This window comes from Oncorhynchus mykiss, chromosome 8, assembly GCF_013265735.2.
Source record: "Oncorhynchus mykiss isolate Arlee chromosome 8, USDA_OmykA_1.1, whole genome shotgun sequence".
In the NCBI taxonomy this organism is placed as follows: domain Eukaryota; kingdom Metazoa; phylum Chordata; class Actinopteri; order Salmoniformes; family Salmonidae; genus Oncorhynchus; species Oncorhynchus mykiss.
In genome coordinates this window covers 66,336,516-66,356,454 of record NC_048572.1, presented here as the reverse complement: position 1 = coordinate 66,356,454, position 19,939 = coordinate 66,336,516, and the positions used below count along the sequence as shown (strand labels likewise).

The 19,939-nt window shown below is 43.6% G+C and overlaps 1 protein-coding gene across 7 annotated transcripts in view; it reads left to right on the top strand.

The window, feature by feature from the left end:
- Window positions 1-18,185, top strand: part of LOC110530389 (collagen alpha-1(XV) chain) — a 43,461-nt gene extending 25,276 nt beyond the window's left edge. For 3 of the 7 annotated variants that reach the window (XM_021613394.2, XM_036986008.1, XM_021613389.2), the window contains 41 exons: window positions 1,749-1,823; window positions 2,811-2,903; window positions 3,674-3,806; window positions 4,278-4,318; window positions 4,449-4,637; window positions 4,761-4,787; window positions 4,894-4,956; window positions 5,038-5,106; window positions 5,187-5,246; window positions 6,050-6,199; window positions 6,418-6,513; window positions 7,281-7,334; window positions 7,458-7,493; window positions 7,674-7,802; window positions 7,910-7,969; window positions 8,081-8,116; window positions 8,211-8,252; window positions 8,342-8,404; window positions 8,532-8,567; window positions 8,775-8,858; window positions 9,123-9,188; window positions 9,754-9,789; window positions 10,860-10,922; window positions 11,071-11,160; window positions 11,257-11,292; window positions 11,443-11,496; window positions 11,599-11,655; window positions 11,772-11,831; window positions 12,162-12,203; window positions 13,114-13,141; window positions 13,321-13,395; window positions 13,557-13,582; window positions 13,726-13,824; window positions 13,974-14,118; window positions 14,270-14,334; window positions 14,526-14,654; window positions 14,789-14,893; window positions 15,001-15,069; window positions 15,184-15,381; window positions 15,914-16,029; window positions 16,197-18,185. In XM_021613394.2, the coding sequence (XP_021469069.2) occupies window positions 1,749-1,823; window positions 2,811-2,903; window positions 3,674-3,806; window positions 4,278-4,318; window positions 4,449-4,637; window positions 4,761-4,787; window positions 4,894-4,956; window positions 5,038-5,106; window positions 5,187-5,246; window positions 6,050-6,199; window positions 6,418-6,513; window positions 7,281-7,334; window positions 7,458-7,493; window positions 7,674-7,802; window positions 7,910-7,969; window positions 8,081-8,116; window positions 8,211-8,252; window positions 8,342-8,404; window positions 8,532-8,567; window positions 8,775-8,858; window positions 9,123-9,188; window positions 9,754-9,789; window positions 10,860-10,922; window positions 11,071-11,160; window positions 11,257-11,292; window positions 11,443-11,496; window positions 11,599-11,655; window positions 11,772-11,831; window positions 12,162-12,203; window positions 13,114-13,141; window positions 13,321-13,395; window positions 13,557-13,582; window positions 13,726-13,824; window positions 13,974-14,118; window positions 14,270-14,334; window positions 14,526-14,654; window positions 14,789-14,893; window positions 15,001-15,069; window positions 15,184-15,381; window positions 15,914-16,029; window positions 16,197-16,413 (3,312 nt within the window). In that variant the 3' untranslated portion in view covers window positions 16,414-18,185. The remainder of the gene's footprint in view (window positions 1-1,748; window positions 1,824-2,810; window positions 2,904-3,673; window positions 3,807-4,277; window positions 4,319-4,448; window positions 4,638-4,760; window positions 4,788-4,893; window positions 4,957-5,037; window positions 5,107-5,186; window positions 5,247-6,049; window positions 6,200-6,417; window positions 6,514-7,280; window positions 7,335-7,457; window positions 7,494-7,673; window positions 7,803-7,909; window positions 7,970-8,080; window positions 8,117-8,210; window positions 8,253-8,341; window positions 8,405-8,531; window positions 8,568-8,774; window positions 8,859-9,122; window positions 9,189-9,753; window positions 9,790-10,859; window positions 10,923-11,070; window positions 11,161-11,256; window positions 11,293-11,442; window positions 11,497-11,598; window positions 11,656-11,771; window positions 11,832-12,161; window positions 12,204-13,113; window positions 13,142-13,320; window positions 13,396-13,556; window positions 13,583-13,725; window positions 13,825-13,973; window positions 14,119-14,269; window positions 14,335-14,525; window positions 14,655-14,788; window positions 14,894-15,000; window positions 15,070-15,183; window positions 15,382-15,913; window positions 16,030-16,196) is intronic. The other 4 variants (XM_021613390.2, XM_021613391.2, XM_021613392.2 and 1 more) reach the window with 4 other exon arrangements.
- The last annotated feature ends 1,754 nt before the right edge of the window (window positions 18,186-19,939 follow it).

The following is a 19,939-nucleotide window of genomic DNA, read 5'->3' as shown; positions in this document are numbered from 1 at the left end:
TTCCGACAGTGCAGTAATATCTAACAAGTAATCTAACAATTCCACAACAACTCCCTAATGCACACAAATATAAGTAAAGGGATGGAATAAGAATATATACATATAAATATATGGATGAGCGAAGGCAGAGCGTCATAGGCAAGATGCAATAGATGGTATAAAATACAGTATATACATATGAGATGAGTAATTTAAGATATGTAAACATTATTAAAGTGACTAGTGATCCATTTATTAAACAGTGTCTTCCCCTTCTACCCCCACATTGACTGTCTTTCAGTGACGTTACAGAGAGTGAGACCATTGAGATATTTCATCTAGATTATCTATGGAGACAACTGTACGGCTGTTTCAATATAGTCAATGAAAATATTAATATCATACTTCAAGCCCAATAAGAGCAAAAGTTCCCTTAAAGCCTGGCCACTTCAATATGGTCCAACAAACACTGATGATGGAGTGAATGTGAATGGGACTTTATTCTCCAAATGAACCGTCCTGCAATGTTCTTTATTAGCATGCGGCTGTGCTTTAAGAGTGGTGCTGACGGTGGTGGTAGTGGTGTGTGTTTGGGAAAGTAGTTTCCATGGCGATGGCAGCAAAGTGGGTAGCTTTTCCTTTTGTTGTTGTGAGGCACTTTGGTGCCGGCCAGGGGCCTGAGCGGTCCAGGAGGGGTAAAGACAGTGTCAGTCAGTCAGAGCAGAGGGGCCAGAGAGGGAGGGAGGAGAGGGGGAAATAAGGGGGAGAGAGAGGGAAGAGGAGAGGAGTGGAGGGAGGGAGGGAGGGAGGGAGGGAGGGAGGGAGGGAGGGAGGGAGGGAGGGAGGGAGGGAGGGAGGAATAAGGGGGAGAGAGAGGGAAGAGGAGAGGAGTGGAAGCAGAGAGGTGGAGGGGGGTGAGAGTAGGTGGGAGAAGGAAGAGGAGAGAGGCAGAGAGAGGAGGAGGGAGATGGGTAGAGGGGTGAGTGAAAGGGGGAGAATCAGGGGGAAAGAGATCCCACAGCCAACAGAACACAGTGGACTGTCTTGCTGGGAGATACAATACTGATGGGCCAAATGCCTTGCCAAGAGATGGCTCTCACCCTTCAAAACCAGCCTGGACAAAGCTCTGGGTTTTGTTCTGATGCAGCCTTCATTAGTTTCACTCGCTCCCTCTGTCTTTGTGTCTTTGGACTTGTGTTCTGCCTCTGTTTCTCTCTATCTCCTATGGTATGATTTTATGATTTCACAGTAAATGTGTTTCAGTCAGCAGTTTGCTGTGTTCTGTACTCTGTATTTTACTGATCATAATCTGCTACTGTACGTGATGTTAATCTACTCATCCTGTCGGCTTCTAGTCCATGGGCCTTAGCCAATGCTTTTGTTGCCACACTCTTTCATGATCACTGGTATTCTCTATAATGTCCTCCAATGACGTCATCGTGTTGCACATTACACGCTTTAGGTTAATAACGCGGAAGGAATGCTTGTGACAATGACAGTTAATGAGTGGGTGCCCAGCCCTGTCAAATACTGCTCACAGATTAAAATGTGTGTAACCATGTGTTGCTTGTAGAAAGGGCCTCTTGCCTCTAAATGTAAGCATTTTCTACCTGTATAGGAAAGCCTTCAGAATAAACGTTCCTGCTGTGTGACTCTTTTTGCTTCTCTCTCTCGTCTCAATTTAGCCAATTCAATTAGCTATATCAGCACAATAACTCCCTATTATACATCACCAAAGCATTATCACATCTCTCTTTCCCTCTGTACAGGGCTCTATCCAGCAGCTGGTGATCAAGCCGGACCCCAGGGCTGCAGTGGAGCAGTGTGAAGAGGATGATCCCTATGTGAGTGTCTACACCACAGCCTGTTCCATAGATATGTATTCATCCATAGCCTTGAGCTCCTGATATTCTAAAGGCCTTGCCAGTACAGATTCTTTAATACGTGTTAAGCTTCTGGCTCTCAAGACTAATTTATACATGACTTGACTCTGCATAGAGCATACTGGTGGCTCCCTCTTGTGTTTAAAATATGAAGTACTGTTTCTGGTTGATTGCTTCACTGGCTCTCACTCATATCACTCACTATGTAACAACATTTGCCTGTACAAAGCTGCCACTACTCTGGCCTTCTGTGCCTAAATGATGGAATGAAGAGTTAGTTTCCTCTAATGGTTAGTGAGAGAAATGCTACTTCTAGACTACTGGTGTCAATCTCTTCTTTTTTATTTTATTTTTATTTCACCTTTATTTAACCAGGTAAGCTAGTTGAGAACAAGTTCTCATTTAAAACTGCGACCTGGCCAAGAAAAAGCACAGCAGTTCGACACATACAACAACACAGAGTTACACATGGAATAAACAAACATAGTCAATAATACCGTAGACAAAAATAAAAATCTATATACAGTGAGTGCAAATGAGGTAAGATAAGGGAGGTAAGGCAATAAATAGGCCATGGTGGCAAAATAATTACAATTAGACACTGGAATGGTAGATGTGCAGAAGATGCATGTGCAAGTAGAGATACTGGGGTGCAAAGGAGCAAGATAAATAAATAACAGTATGGGAATGAGGTAGTTGGATGGGCTGTTTACAGATGGGCTATGTACAGGTGAAGTGATCTGTGAGCTGCTCTGACAGCTGTTGCTTAAAGCTAGTGAGGGAGAAATGGGTCTCCAGCTTCAGTGATTTTTTCAGTTCGTTCCAGTCATTGGCAGCAGAGAACTGGAAGAAGAGGCGGCCAAAGTAGGAATTGGCTTTGGGGGGTGACCAGTGAGATATACCTGCTTCTTTGAATAGAGATGTGTGGTAATGTCTCCTGTATTCCAGGCTTCTGGGGATGGGAGTGGGGATGACACGTTGCATGACCGTGAAACAGATGACAAGTTGATGAACATGGAACGAAAAAAGGAAACAGCACAGGTAAGTAAAAGTGGGAGGTGTGAGCACGGGGTGTAAGAGAGGAATGTGTTCGGTGAAACAGAATGTCAGCAGACGTTGGGTGAGCGTTGGTGAGACAAGGAACGTCCGCACAGCTAAGATTGGCTTGGGCACAAGGCACATTGTTGTCTGAGCAACACTCCCTGATAGACTTCATTGGACGTCTCTTACATGTAGCAGAACAGCTTTTCTGTATCATCAGTTGAAATTTGTCCTGGTACAAAACACAAGTATGTAAAAGTGAACACTGGGGGATATATTCAAGTTCAAGTAAGAAGATTCAGTACCTCCATCTCTACCCAGAGATAAGTCTCTACACTGGCCTTTCATGTGTGTTATGGCTATGGGTAGCAGTGGTTGTTTATGTACCTAGTGAACACCCCTTGGTTGTTGTCCGTTTCTCTTCCTTTGCTGGATTGCTCCAGATTCTGGCTGTGTGTTTGCTAAATTCACTTTCATCCTCCTATCACTAGCCGTGTAACACACTGTACTTGTCATCTCACTCTGCCCCTAAATAAACGCACAATCTGCCCTGACCCCAATTCCTACAAATAAATATATTACATAAGCTGCCTGTTCTTATTTGAATCTTGTCCAGATGTTTTAATTAGCTAGATATTTCATTGGACAATTGGACAATTATAATTTATTTCAAATAAATTTGACATTGTTTTATCAGTTTACTTACTGTTCATTCCTGCTTCCCTCCCTCTTTTTACAATATCTCCCTCCCTGATTTTCTTTCCCTCCAGCCAGAGGACATGCTAAGCGTGCCAGTGCGAGCTCCACCCACAGAGTCTCCAGAGTTGGAGCTAGATGAGTACACTGTTCACCTGACCCCCACAAACAAAGCACATCAGGAGATGCTGCTCGAAGGTGGGGAAGGCAGGTTCACCATACTCTGATCTTAACCAATCATGTCATGGCATTACAGGGCACTTTCAAATAACTTGATTGGCAAGCTTGATTTAACTCACCTGGTGACTGTAAATTATTAGATTTTCCCTTTGCATTGATCAATCTTATTTGTCTCTCATTGGCTATTCTAGTTTTTTTTAAAGGTTACATTTATTTAACTAGACAAGTCAGTTAAGACAATGTTTATTTTTTTCAATAACAGCCTAGGAACAGTGGGTTAACTGTGGCACAATAACAGATTATTACCTTGTCAGCTCAGGATTCGATCTTGCAACCTTTCAGTTACTAGTCCAACGCTCTAACCACTAGGCTACCTGCCACCCCAGGTAGTCTAGTGGCTAGAGCGTTTGTTGTTTGAAAATATCAAATATCCCTCAATGGTTAGCATTAATTGAAGCCTCATTGGTGAATCCTATTGGTGTCGCTTTTTCCTCTCAGGACCCCACCAAACAGAGGAGCCAGGGGAGAGGTCAGGGGATGTAAGTAATAGCTAAGATTATTACAAGTAACGTGCCTCAAACCCTGATCTGCTTTAAATGCTTAAGTTATTCAGCTTAAGTTATTCAGTATTTAATAGATTCTACACAATGTTCTCCTGCTGATCCTCAGGGCAGGCCTCTTAGCTACGGACAGAAAGGAGAGCGAGGAGAGCCTGGGCCTATGGGTCCTGCTGGCCCCCGTGGCCCCCCTGGCCCTTCCAATCCCTCTGAGGATAGGTCTGGACACGGCCACCTAGGACCAAGGGGCCCTCAGGGGCCTTCAGGGGCCCCTGGGGTGCCAGGGAAGGACGGACAGCCTGTAAGCTTTACCTCATTATAATCTCCCATTACTCTGTGATACTAGTACATGTTTGATTATGTTTTCTATTATCTTTACTTGATAAGATTGAACAGATACATCTAAGGACTGTTCTCATTTCAGGGAAGCAAGGGTGAAGATGGAGACCCAGTGAGTACATCTGGTCTTGTGTCAAATGTGTATGGTTTTGTTATGTTATTATAGAAATATACTGTATGACCTATGATGTAAATATGACCTATGTTAATCCCCACAGGGACAAAGAGGACCTTATGGATTCCCAGGGTTGGCAGGAGAGGTTGGAGTCAAAGGAGATAAGGTACAATAATTACAACTAAATAATTATATATATTTGTGTATGAGATAGGCAGTTAGTCTTACCATGTTCTCTTCTGTACAGGGGGACACAGGAGTAGGCTTACCGGGGCCTCCAGGCCCTCCCGGACCACTCAAATCTCACAGTGTACCGGTGGGTGTCAGTGTAACATCCTGGAAACATTGGATTGAACTGGGGATTTGTTTAATTGCTTGTTTTCCTTTGAATTACAGTATGGAGAAGATGCACTCGGCTCTGGCTTTGGGGACCTTGACGATACAGAATTTATCAGAGTAAGAACATTCTTCTAATCTGTCATTCTGCTGTCAGTCTATCTTGTGAGCGGACCAAGTCATTTGGTGTCACTCTAAAGCGGAAAGGTGGAATAAACGAGTCAGGAGTAGGTTCTCTTGATTGAACACAGTTCTCTATTGAGAGATTTCTGTCAATACAAACACTCCAACACAATCAATGAGAGTCTCCCAAGGAACAACATACACATTCTTCTTTAGATGACACAGGAACACAAGAGACGATTATCTTTCAACTATAACAACAATCACAGATTTGTCACCGTCTTAATGGCTCTTCTTGGATAGCTCCCCTCTCTTGGTAGCCATTCTAGATAGTTTATCTTCTTCCCCTTTCCTGCTGGTTCCCTCCTCTCTCTTATAGGGGAAAGAGAATATGTCATTAGTACTGTCAGCTGTGCTTAATTGCTTCTGGTTACCTTGTCTCACATGCCTTGTTGGGCTACTATCAGTGAGCTCAGCCTGCCCTCTGGTGGTCCTTCCACAATCTGTTATGTTTTTTCTCTCTAATAAAACGTCTCTAGGATGAGTATTTGAGCCTCGTATTACCAGCCTGATCTCGCAAGCTCTCATAAATATGTTTCACTACATGGAATCACATATTTAAATAAACTTGCGATATCAGGCTGGTAGTAAGAGGCTAAGCATATTTACCTCTCTGTGTTAAATGTGTGCTATGGCATCCCATATCCAGCAGATAGGGGTGTTTCATCTGATCACATAGAGTTGAGACCACTCCACTATAGTGATGTGGTGATTTTAGTGAGGTGTCCTCTCTCTCCTAGGGTTCCCCTGGTCCTCCCGGCCCTCCAGGTCAACCTGGCCCGCCTGGTCCCACCCGTTTCTTCGAAGCCTCCGAGGGCTCATTCCCTGGACAACCAGGTTCTCCAGGGCCACCTGGCAGAGACGGCCTTGTTGGGAAACCTGGACCACCGGTGAGATCTCTCTCTGTCCCACGTTATCCTTATTAAGATCCATTATGGATGGTTCCCCGTTTCCACCGGTTACCAACTGTTGATGTTCCCACTTTTGTTTTGTATTGTAAATGTTATTTTATAGTCTATATGTGTATGCATGCATTGTAGCTGACAGTGGTTTCCTCTCTACTCTCTGTTGTTATTGACCTGGCTGTCCCTGGCCTTTATTGTTTCAGGTGATTGAGGATTGGTTTAGTGGTTCTGGTTCGGGCTCTGCATTTGGCTCTGAGTTTGGCTCAGGGTTGTTCGGCTCTGGGCTTGGGTCTGGCGAGGTATTGCCCTGGTTCCGTTACTGAACCAGTAGGCTTGAAAAGGAAGACTGTACTCTCCAACCATGTTTTCTAACAGCCTGGCCCATTTAACTTACTGTGTGTGTGTGTGTGTGTGTGTGTGTGTGTGTGTGTGCGCGCGCGCTTATTGGCTTCTGCTTATAGTTGTTTACCCATCTATGAAACCATCAAGGCTCTATGCTCATCCCCCATCCTCTCATTAAATGAGAAACAACCCAGGTTTGACTTTAACTGCCTTGATGGACATTGAGCTTGAGCTACAGTATGTGTTTCATACATCAAACATGGTCCAGCTACATTGGAGAGAACCTTCCTTTTTATATAAGTCTGTTGCGTGCGTGCTTTCACTAACTGCATTGATGGAGCTTGCACTTTTATTTTTTACAGTCGATGAGCCATGTTGTTCCTTCAGGAATGGCAAAGGGAAAATGGTGGCACCGGCTGGCTAAGATGTATTAAAAATGTTGTTCAACCTATTGAGAAAGTAGAATATCATATTTTATGATGAAAAGTAACTAATTCTGTTGGATTAAAGTAATTGAAAAAATAATCTCATCATGAATAATTATGAGAAACCTTTTAAATGACTTGGAAGTTATCTTTGCAATGGTACATATGGTAGATACTATGACACTAAGAAAAGCAAGACAGTCTTGGTCATGGTTGACTAGTCACTTGTGTGACCTTTATGTGTAGGAGATTCAGAGAGCGACGGTTGTGACATCACATCTCTCTGCTGTTGATTTAAGGGTCCTACTGGTCTGGATGGGGATGCTGGGTTGACAGGGCCTACAGGTCTGAAGGTAAGATGACAGTAACTCAGGAGGCTATTGTTTGTATTTTACAAGGGAAATTAGCTGGCTAGATCCCATATTACCATGTCCATTGCAAATGCTTGCTCAAATCTATCTATTTTCCTCACATAGGGTGAACAAGGACTAGCTGGACCAAACGGACCAATGGTATTTTAACCATCTGACAACTCAGTTATCAATTATAAAATGCATAAATCAACCAATGAGAGCTTTGTTCCTAATCATGCTGTTGACATGCAGAAGCATCTACTTTAGGTGTTGTCATTTTAAGTCAAAACTATACTTTGTTCTTCATAGTCAGTTAAATGGGTCTGTTCTTCCTCGCAGGGTGTATCAGGTGACCCAGGGCTGACAGGAGCTACAGGACCAATGGGACCAGAGGGGAAGACGGGCGACCCTGGACCTCGGGGGCTGCCTGGCCCCCCCGGACCCCCAGGAGGAGGATTTTTTGTCGAGGTGCTGTTTTGTTGATTTTACTGTTGAGTCAGTTTCCCATCATACTGTTGTCTTGTTTTGTCTCTATTAATTCTGAATGCAATAATGTTGTGTGTTGGTGCTTGCAGGATGTGGAGGGGTCTGGGAAGAATGACATGGTCCTTGGCACAGAACTCAAAGGCCCTCAGGTGATTGAGATTGGTATATGTGTGTGTCTCCTGTAGTTTTGAAGTCATTTTACATTGTATTTCACCTTGAGATCCATGGGAATAACTGTTGTTATCTACTCTCTTCTGTAGGGACCTCCTGGTCTCCCTGGCCCTGCAGGACCAAAGGTAGGATTACAAACGAGGAAAATAACTAGGCTGTGGAAAAAACTAGGTTCACATGGAAATCTGATCAGTTTTATATCCTGTCTGTTTTCTACAGGGTGAAGATGGGAAGGATGGGGCTCCTGGGTTGTCAGTGAAGGTTGGTTGCATCTCTCTTACACCATCTTCTACAATATTATTAGTGGACATTGGTGGATGTGTCTTCACCTTTGTTCTGTCTCTTTTCAGGGTGAGCCTGGTGCTTCTGGACCTGAGGGACTCCAAGGGCTAGCTGGGTTACCAGGCGCCAGGGTCAGTATTGAACCAGAAAGTATAGCATCATCTGCAGTAACCATGAATTTAAAGTTTGTAGCTAGCTAAACCTCAACTACTACCTGTCTAATATTTTTAACTGTGTTGTGTGTGCTTGTCTCTGCAGGGATTGAAAGGAGACAAAGGTGATCCAGGACCAAAGGTATGTTAGTGTTAGACAGCAGAACGACTCCAAACTAACCCTGATGTGGGCTGTTCTTCTGTTCATCATATGTTCATCATATAATACTTGTGGTTGTATCAAAGCCTGTTACAACATTATAGACCATCTTTGGTTGTGTCATTCAAATGGCTTGTTGAGTTCATGGGGGTTCTTTGTCCTAACTCTCCTGTGTGCGGTGTCTTACAGGGGGAGTGTGGTCCTGATGGACACAATGTACCTGGTCCTCCTGGTCCTCCCGGCCCTCCAGGACCAATTATCAATCTGCAGGAGGTACGTCCACCCCACACACCTCTCATCCCCTGTCTGAGTGCTGTTTCACAAATCACACACACACATTGAACAGGAATAGAGCTGTTGTCGTTTATTAAGGGTTATTAACTTCATGAGCATTCATAACAGGAAGTAACTTGAGTTGCCTGTCACCATCCACATGGTTTTAATATATTCATAGTTTGTACAGTATGTAAAGCTTACAGCTAGTATAGCTACATTAGATTTGCTACTGTAATCAATATGTCATATGTTTATCCTCAGCTCCTCCTGAACAATACAGAGGGCATGTTTAACATCACTGAGATACGTGGGCCCCCTGGCCCAATGGTAAGTAGCACAATGTTAATTTGATGTATTTCTGAAACTCGCCCATTATATTTAAATGGCAATATCCATTATGCTTTACATGAAATAGTCTGGATGCTGGAGCATGGCACATATCAATATGCCTCAGGGCAGTTTGCATTTATTGCTATTTCATGCATGGGCAATGATGCTAATTATTCATTCACATCTGTCATGTATGAAGCCAGAATGGCCTGTTTTCAATTGCCATGCCTATTTACTAGAGATACTCAGCTAAGGGTCAACCTAACCACCCAAACAACCATAATGCATACTTGATCCATAACACAGGCTACTTATACAATGCATATGCTTCGCCTACTTACATAATGCATACACATACACTTAACTATGATGTTATCAGTTTTAAAAGCTTGTTCTTACATTACAGCCTTGGAAATGTTTCTGCTGTATTTTGTGAGATGGATGCTATCATGCTAGTATATTCTGCAAAGACGCTGCATGCTACTTTATTATTGCATGTGATTGACAGCTATGCTGACCCAGTCCTGCTGCCTGCCTGTGTGTGTTTTGTTGCATGTCACAGGGCCCTGAAGGCGAGCCTGGCAGAGCAGGATTCCCTGTAAGAGCAACTCCATACTTAATATGTGATTACTGGGTTGTTCCACGAAAAGAGTGCCCTTTCTTTGATATTTTAAGTAAAAATTGTGCACTAATATTGCATTTTAAAAGTCTGTGCTGTTTAATATGGACCACATGGAGAATTCAATAAATCTGTTTTTTTTATATGAATAAAGTCTTGCTGAAGTGCCAATATTCAGCATTTTGACATGTCCCTCCATCAACCCTGTAACCCACTTAATCCCAAAACGTCCAAGTTTCACCTGCATTGTAAAACCCTAGTTATTTTGTTGCTTTGACAAAGTCATTTCTGATGATTATTATTTATTTGATGTGACAAGTGATTCATTTACAGTACGTCTGTCCCTCAAGGTCAAAGCTGTTACGTGAACTGAACTCGTAATATGGTGAAACAGTTTTTTTTTCAAAAGAAACATTGAACATCTAATATTCAAATCATAGAGTAAAAGCAGGTGAGCTGGTTCTACTATTTTTGGCAATTTTCTGGTGTTTTGTGGTGGAAAACTGAGTGGGTCGAGCATAACATGATTTAACAATTAGATTTTTGGGGTGAAGCTTGCATTCAATTGCCAATCCCTGCTGCACACAACAAGCTTCCATTCCCCCTGTCACAATGCGATTTATGGCTGCTTTAAGAAGAAATCGTCAACGGTCAACCCTGTTACTTTATTTTTTATTAACCTCTTAAGATGGGAAAACATGTTTTTTATGAAATTAGACATGTGGTCTTTATGACAGAATGTTCAAATTAGGTGAAATCAAAAAAATAATTTGACCAAGGTACACTTCTCAAAAGGCACCGAATTAGTGGAACAACCCAACCCCATATATAACATTCAGGATGGATTGTATATTTATGTACTACTGTAAATACCATGCTGATTTAATTTTGTCTTTGCTTCCATGGGAAGGAATTGGGTAGGTTCCTTATCATAATGATAAGAGTCTGTAGTTCTGAATATAACATATTTTGACTCAGCCACTATAAGTAAATATGCTCTAATATGCTTATCTTCTCTGTCCATAATTATTATTGTGGTCTTTGCCCAGGGCCCAAGAGGACCAAAGGGTGACAGTGGGCTTCCTGGTTTTCAAGGTCCACCAGGAATGAAGGTAAGGATCAGAAGCTCTGTTAATGTTTACTGTCCCTCCATGCCAGATAAGTACTACTTCATGGATCTTACATCAGATAGGACTTTAACAACCTAACCAAGACCTGATGATCATGTCTATGTGTCTGCTATGTATTTCCTCCTCATAGGGTGCGAAAGGGGAAGCTGGTGTCACTATCGCTGCCGATGGAACTGTGTTGACAAGTGTCAGGGGGCCTCGGGGACCAAAAGGAATCAAGGTGACTCCTCTCTCTACCTCTAGGGTTAAAGGTCACTGTATGGTAGTGGTTTTCTGATGATTAGGTGCTCTGACCATGTCGGTGTGCTTTTCACAGGGTGAGCGTGGCTTCCCTGGAGCTTATGGTGTCATGGTAAGTCAATGATGCCTTGTAAAAGCATAAAATAATGCTCTATAGAAATGTACACTTGTATTATACATATTGGTATCTGTAACAACTGTAAACATCTACTGTCTAGTAGTGGGTGAACGTGAAATTATAGAAAAGCATGTTATTTTTCAGGGACCAATTGGACCAACTGGACAAAAGGGAGAATACGGGTTCCCTGGTCGACCGGTCAGTGCTTTTTGTCAACCCTCTGCTGTTTTAATTTGGTTGAGTAAAAGATGAGTCAATGTAACTTTCCCTGTTTAAGTGTTGGCCTTCTTACCTCCGCAGGGGCGACCTGGAATGGCAGGGAAGAAGGGAGACCAGGGAGATGCCATTGGTCAACCAGTAAGAATCGCCATCTTAAAACATGATTTTATGCGAGTACAGTACAATCAACTAAGTGACAGAAAAGTGAGGTGTCATTGACTGTGATTGATTGATCTGTGTGATTGTGTTTGTAGGGACTTCCTGGTCCTCCTGGCCCTCCCGGACCCCCAGGACCAGTAACAGGGCTCAATGGAGTAAGTACAGTATGCCTGTATAAGTACACATTGATGTCATTGCTGTATAAGTACACATTGATGTCATTGCTGTATAAGTACACATTGATGTCATTGCTGTTTCTCTACTATAATTAGTATGCGCTATGGAAGAGATTGGTCCTTTGATTTAGTAGCAATGTTCATATAGAAGCAACAAGACACACCGGAGACAAACAAAACAGAACAACAAAATGGTAGTTTGTCTCCAGTAATGATCTAATGTCAACACATGAAGAACTCGCTTTCATTGGATATCCAGATGTCGTCAATATCAATGCTGATGTCATAATTTTCCTCTGAATCTTAAAGACAGTTTTTCCGGTCCGTCCCAGACCGTTCTGCAAAACACCAGTAAGTTTGTGTTTGAGCCCCTTTAAGGCTCTTTGGGTGTGGCGGCGCATGTAAGTCCGTGGGCTCTTACCCCTAACAGGCAGCCCCTCCCTTCCCTCCCCTCCTGTCTGCAGCCGTGCTGTCTCCCTCCGTGTTTCCTGGGTTTGTGGTGGTCCTCACGATAGCATAAAGCTGGCTCCTGCTTCTCCGCAGGTCAGAAGGTCATGTGACATCATAGTCACTTTACATATATTTATATATCTCAACCACACTAACTAGCCATATTGACTTCAATACATACATTTTAGAATCTATGAAGAAGAAAAAAATCAATTTTCTGCCTGCTTTATGCTGACGGTGTAAAAATTCCCCTCGAGTGTTCTTGTTCCTTAACTCTGAGCCCTGGTTTGGCGGGGTGGAAGGTTTCTACCCCCGGCATGTTGCTGTTGCATGTGGTTTTATCTGTTGTTGTTTTTTAGCTTTACAGTGCTAAAATGTTAAGGCTAACTCCTGTGATTCAAGGTGACCAACCAAAATAAGAACATTAAACCGAGTTCCTTACTACCTCTTGCCATCCTTGTCCTCATTCTATGTTTAACTTTTGTGTGCAAGGCTGGCATGGATGTTTGGATGCCAATTAGGCTGGCATGGATGTTTGGATGCCAATTAGGCTGGCATGGATGTTTGGATGCCAATTAGGCTGGCATGGATGTTTGGATGTAATTACAAATCTCTCTCCTATAACATGTCTTTTGATTTTCAGACATTTTTGAATGGCCATCTTGACTGAAACAAAACAACTATACCTGTTGTGTATAGGATGTAAAGCTGTTTTATTGTTGATTATTTGGTGGTGGATCTGGTTGTGGGTATAATTTCATATTTTAACCGTAAAATCCTTCCACAATAACCATACCATTTTGACTTGTAGGTTAATGGCAGCAAAGGGTCGTCACAAGGTAAGTCATCAGATATTCCATTGTGCGCAAGGCATACATTATACTCTTGTGAAAATGAATCTGAGCATACAGGGTGATCATCATAACCGTATGATCACTAGTCTATGGACAAATATTTTCAACATATACATACAGATGAGCTCAGTGGTCTCATACACCTGTACTGTATTTCTGTGAAGGTGGCAGGAGAAGAAACGGAGGTGCTAAAGGGGAAAAGGGAGATGTTGGACTTCCTGGAATGCCTGGAGAACCAGGTATGCATGTGCAGCCAGGGGTGCAGTTTCTCCTCCATTTAACTTGTTTGTTGGCAATAATCGCACTTGATTAGAACCGAAACTGTTTCCATGAGCGTCCTCAGACGTGTTTGCAACCGACATACAAGATGACATATAAGATGTGTGTTCTCCCTCATCAGATGATATTCTACCAGAAGGCTTTGTAGTGAGTATTTTACCTTAACTTCTTTGAAGAACATTTACCAGTTCAAAACTCACTGTATAAGTAGTGGAAATGTATGTTATGTAAATCTTATGCATGTGATAATACATTAACAGTCTGATTCAACCAAACTGTTTGTTCCTCAGGGAGAAAAAGGAGACATGGGCTATGAAGGAATGAAAGGAGACCAGGGTGAACCTGGGTTGCCTGGCCCTCCAGGTCTTCCTGGGAGATCAGGCCTTGTGGTGAGTAATTCCAGGCTCAAAATACTCAAAAGTACAGTATACATTTTACAAACTATAGTCAATGTAAATACATGATACACCTATTACTTAGACATTTCAGTAATGGTCAGAGACACTGTCAAATGTACATTTTGTATATGCTTATGTAGGGGCCAAAAGGTGAGTCCGTCATTGGCACCGTTGGTCATCCTGGAGCTCCTGGTGAACCAGGGGTTCTTGGCATTGGACGACCAGGCTCTCGGGGGCCCCCTGGCCCTGCCGGACCCCCTGGACCACCCCCTGTCTATGGTTCAGGTAACTGTGCATGGTGTGCTCGCTAAAATACAACATCTTAAACTTAGCGTTGCTGTCAAGTTCCATATGTATGCATTTGAAAAGCACAAATGTATGTTTAGTCGACCTACAGTACACTGCGATACCTTTGTATGACTGTTCTATTTTTCAGCTGTGAGTATTCCCGGCCCACCTGGGCCTCCCGGTCCTCCTGGGATTACTGGCTATGAAAACCCGGTAAGGCAACCAGTAGGGTACTTCCTTATATACTCACCAAGTCAACATAAAGAAATGTGTGTATGTGTTTACCGACTTGTGTGTGTGGGTTTGCGTGTGCACTAGTTCTCACATTGTCACCATGGATTGGCTTGAGCAGCGTTGTCTATGTCCAGAGGATTCAGTGTGAACTTCCTCTCTTCTCGCACCAGGTGTCCACATACAGGAACACCAACAGTTTGATAAGGGAGAGCCACCGTGCTGCAGAGGGCTCGATGGCATATGTCTCAGACAAGGGAGAACTCTACGTTAGAACTAGAGATGGCTGGCGCAAGGTTCAGGTACTGCATGCCTTTACAGTCCCACAGTGATGTCTCCAGTTAATTAGAGCCTTTGATATGGCTAAATGTAGCAAAAAAATATAAAATGTGATGTTGCCTGTGCTTATTCAGTGTGGTGTGTCCTGTCTCCCCAGCTTGGTGAGCTCATCCTCGTCCCAGCAGAGAGCCCATCCTCTGCAGTGTCCCAGGCCCTGAGCAGACCAGGAGATCGCACCATACCCCACAGGCCACACAGCCAGGTACTGTGGTTACACTGCGCATTATATCTGCTCTCTTCAGTTTGTTATGAATATTTCATTTATGATTTCATTATTCATTCAGTGTCAATCTGCGCTTGTTTTTTTAGGAACTAGTTGGAACTAGCTACGTGCCCAACTATAATGTCCTACCTCATACAGTACACTCAGTACCAGCGGTAAGGTGGAATTTATACCTCTCAGTTGCGCATTTATACCTCTCAGTTGCAGTCACCGTGGACTAGCTTGAGCTGTTGGCAATGGTTACTTCCATTGACTTTTGCCCCCCTCAGCTGCACCTGGTGGCCCTGAATGCTCCGTTCTCTGGGGACATGCGTGGCATCCGGGGAGCAGACTTCCAGTGCTACCAGCAGGCCCGAGCCATGGGTCTCACTGCCACCTACAGAGCCTTCTTGTCCTCACACCTCCAGGACCTGGCCACCATCGTCAAGAAGGGAGACCGCTACAACATGCCCGTCATCAACCTCAAGGTACAGCTGTTGTCTCTTATGACAACTAAAACATAAACAATGGACTGATAGGTCCTGAGTTTTTTTGGTTATGATGCGGTTGTTGAAATTAAAGCGAAGCCAGTTCAGAAAGGGAAACCGAAAACCGGCTAGCTGATGCGTCAGCTGAGATTGCACCAATTAGATGCTAGTAACAATCACGCTTACCTTATTTGGCGGTCTATTTCATCTGACCGGTTCTGCTCACACATCCTGCTGCCGCTTGCTGCTAGTCTGCATATGCTTCTTTTGCTCCCACCACCCCAGCCTCCACATGTTAGATTCTGTTTTCCTGCTAGGGAATTGGTATAGCCATCCCTGCTTGTAGGTCATTTTAAATATTGATACTTTGCTTGCACAGTGAGCTACCCTGAAGGAGCAGAGCCTATATTACCAAGATTTGCATTATTCATTCTTTAATAAATAGTTAAATATATTTATACGTGGTGTTTCCTTTCTGAACTACAGGAAGTATGTGACTGTAAATGTGGCTTTAACCACATCTTTTCCACAGGGAGAGGTGATCTATAGCAGCTGGATGAACATATTCTCTGGGAACGGAGGCGTGTTTGACCCATCCATCCCCATCTACTCCTTTGAAGGACGGAACGTCATGACGGACCCTACTTGGTGAGTGACCAGCTTTGGCTGACCCCTTAAAACACACACAGAAAACAATCACAGATTGGGATATTTAGGTGAACACTGATGCAAGTCACTCTGGATAGGAGTGTCTGTAAATGTAAAATGGCATAGGTCTGTGTGTAACTCTCAGTGTGTGTTTTCTGTGAATGCAGGCCTCAGAAGCTGGTGTGGCATGGCTCCAGTACGGTGGGCATCCGTATGACCACTAACTACTGTGAGGCGTGGCGGGCGGGTGACATGGCGGTGACGGGCCAGGCTTCGCTCCTCCAGACAGGCAGACTTCTGGGCCAACACACCCGCAGCTGCTCCAACCATTTCATAGTGCTGTGTATCGAGAACAGCTACATTGACCACAGGAGGTCTAATTAACATCAACACACATACATCTAGTATACTCTCTCACAAACACACACACATACGTCTCCTATTAACATAGAGCAGCTATGTGCTGGACAACATGAGGCGCTATCACACACCACAGCACTCACATCTCTACCACAAAAAGACAGAGCAGCTTCATACTGACCACAGATGAAACTCCCTCTGTTCATTCACCTCTCAATATTAAACTCTCATCAACACAGCATCACTACATTGCACTGGTCACTAATGTATGTTTACTGTTTCTTTAAGAAAGGTGTAAATATAATGTAAATTACTTCCTGTCAAAAGCACTGCATCACTCCAATTCATTGTGTTTCAATTTGACTGAAGGAATGCCAAAGAACTGGTGATCAGCAACCAACCGACTAACCCACATTGTTTCTGCAGGAGTAGCCTTTAACACGGTTTATTTTTGTTGGTTTGCTCATTCGAGTCTTATTCTTAAGTGCCTAGTAGAGTAGTTTGCATAGAGACAGCAACCATTCTAACCTTTTGTGGTTTACTGTATCAGACCCCAAAACAAACAATATGATGAAATTAGGACGACTGATTTTTCTGTTTTCCGTGATAAAAAAGAATAATGAAATGCCAGGATCTATTCAGACAAGGGAACCATGTGTTGCTCCCTCAAGCCTTGAAGTCATTTAGATGCACTGAGTTTATTTGAATAGTTTGGGGTTTCCATATCCATGAAGGCTTTTTGTCTGTGAAAATTAAGGGTTTTTCTGTTGCGAGCGACTTTGTCTTAGTATTTAAGTTGAATTCTAAGTTTCGTATTTTATTTATACTGTAACAGCACATAATCTTAAAATGTGGCAGCACATAGGTTCACTTTGAAAATTAAATTGAACAAAATATATATATATATATATATATATATATATATATATATATATATATATATATATATGTTCAATCTGCCTGCGCTATCACCATGAAATAGTTGTTTTTGTACGGTATTCCACTAATTGACTTACTGTAGATGTACTTTAAACAAATCTATGATTGAGAACTAGATATTTGAATAGCTGTTACAGTGATTCAGAGAAACTATGTACTCATTGACTGGTGCTCAGTGAATAAATGTTTTTTTTAAAAAGTCTTGGCTATTAATTTAATGTGGAGCTTAATTTAATTTGTGTCAATAAATGCATTTACACCAAATGTGCACTAGATGGTAGCACACCATCTCACTTTACCGATAGTGTTGTTGAAAGTGGGATTGGGACGTGAACCTCAAATAAAACACCTCAGCATAATTTGATATGAGCGCTGATACAGCTTTATAAATCTGGGTGGTGACATTTAAACATATTTCTGGTTTGTGGCTCAACGGGTTATCAAATCGGTCTTACTGGATGACTGACTAGGTGTTTCTTACATGTGCAATGATACAGTACCACCTCAGTGCAAATGGAAGACTTCTATGTTTCTGTTTTGAATTATTCATTGACCACAGTCATTTTATTATATAGACGTTCTTCTTGTGAACAGTGTTCTCTGAATGTGTCATTGTTTCCCTGAATCTAAAACTGCCACGCACTGATCTGTTTCACCTGTCTTTGATTGTCTCCACCCACCTCCAGGTGTCACTTGTTTTTCCCATTAGTCCCTGGGTATTTATTCAGGTGTTCCGTTTGTCTGTTGCCAGTTTGTCTTGTCTGTCAAGTCAACCAGCGTGTTTTTCCGTGCTTCTGCTTTTTCTTATCTCTCTTTTACTAGTTCTCCCGGTTTTGACCCTTGCCTGCCTTGACTCTGAAGCAGCCTGCTTGACCATACTGCCTTGCATTGACCTCAAGCCTACCTGCCACTCTGTACCTCCTGGACTCTGACCGTGTTTATGATATTTTGCCTGTCCACGACCATTCTCTTGTCTGCCCATTGGGTTATAATAAATATCATAGACTCGAATCATCTGCCTCCCGTGTCTGCATCTGGGTCTCGCCCTGTGCCCTTATAGTATGAACTGGACATGACAGATCCAGCAGACTTGGATCAGCTCCGCCACGCTGTCTCCCTATAGGGAGCCACCATTGGGAGACATGAGGAGCTACTGCTAGACCTTTTGGAAGGGCTTCGCCACGACAAAGGGTTCAAGGCTATTATGGCGCAAATCAGGGAGTTAGCTCATAGACAGTCTGCCACCTCCGAGACACACCCCCCCCAAACACCCAGTGAGCTTTTCACTATTAGTGGTGGGTTTGAACAGCCTACCTCGGCTCCCCGAGAACCCCGCTTACCTCCTCCGGAGCGATATTCTAGGGATCCCGGAACCCAGGGTTTTCTTTCCTCATTTTTGAGCTGCAGCGATCTTCGTTCCCTTTGGATTGGTTGAAGATAGTGTATATTATTACGCTAATGTCGGGAAGGGCGCTCCCCTGGGCTACAGCAGTTTGGGAGCATCAATCCGCTATTTGTTGTGATTTGGAAGACTTCATGACAGAGGTGAGGAAGGTTTCCAATTCTCCGGTATCCGGGAGAGAGGTGGCCTGAACTACTTGAATTACGGCAAGACTTTCGCACGTTGGCCGCCGAGAGTGTCTGGAATCCGGAGTCCCTATTCGATACCTTCCTTCACGGATTATCAGAGGTGATAAAGATGAGCTAGCTGCTTGGGAGTTTCTGGTGGACCTCGATTCCCTCATCGCCCTCACCATTAGGATTGATGGATGTCTACGGGAACGCAGGAGTGCGAGGTCTGGCCTAGGTCACACTCATCCATTTGCTGCGGCTCGCTTACCTCCGAAGGAATCCGGAAGTCCCCAAAAGCTGTTTTTCCGAGAGGATCCGAGGCCACCCGAGCTCTCTTGAGAATCATCGATGACAGGTGAGTCGGATACACCGGAACCTATGCAACTGGGAAGAGAGATTATCGCCTAGGGAACGTTCACGCAGGCTAAGCTCTAATTGTTGTCCGTATTGTGGTGCTGTAGGGCATTACATAGCCACCTGCCCAGTGAAGAGACCTGAATCCTTAGTAGGTACAAGTACACTGGTGAGCCTGACTGGGAACCCTTTAATTCCCATTACCCAAACTCGATTTTTATGTGATCTTGCTGTGGGGAGACCAGCCTAAGTCTCTCCGGGTGCTCATTGACTCTGGTGCAGATGCGTTTCATGGACGCTACCCTTCTATCGGAACTAAGTATCTCTCCTCAACTCCTCTCCGTTCCCATGGATGCCAGGGCACTGGACGGCCACTCCATTGGAAGAGTTACACACAGCACAGTTCCCATTAATATGCGGATATCTGGAAACCACAGTGAGTCAATACAGCTTCTCATTGAGTCTCCACACATCACTATTGTTTTGGGCTTTTCTTGGCTCCAGAAGCACAACCCGGATATTGACTGGACCACGGGTTCAATCCTGAGTTGGAGCCCATTCTGCCATTCACATTGCCTGAAGGCGGCACAGCCTTCCCCAGAATGTCTGCCTCCAGGATTGAGTACAGCCTCAGATCGCTCTGCCATTCGCGCAGAATACCATGACCTCCTGGAGGCTTTCAGCA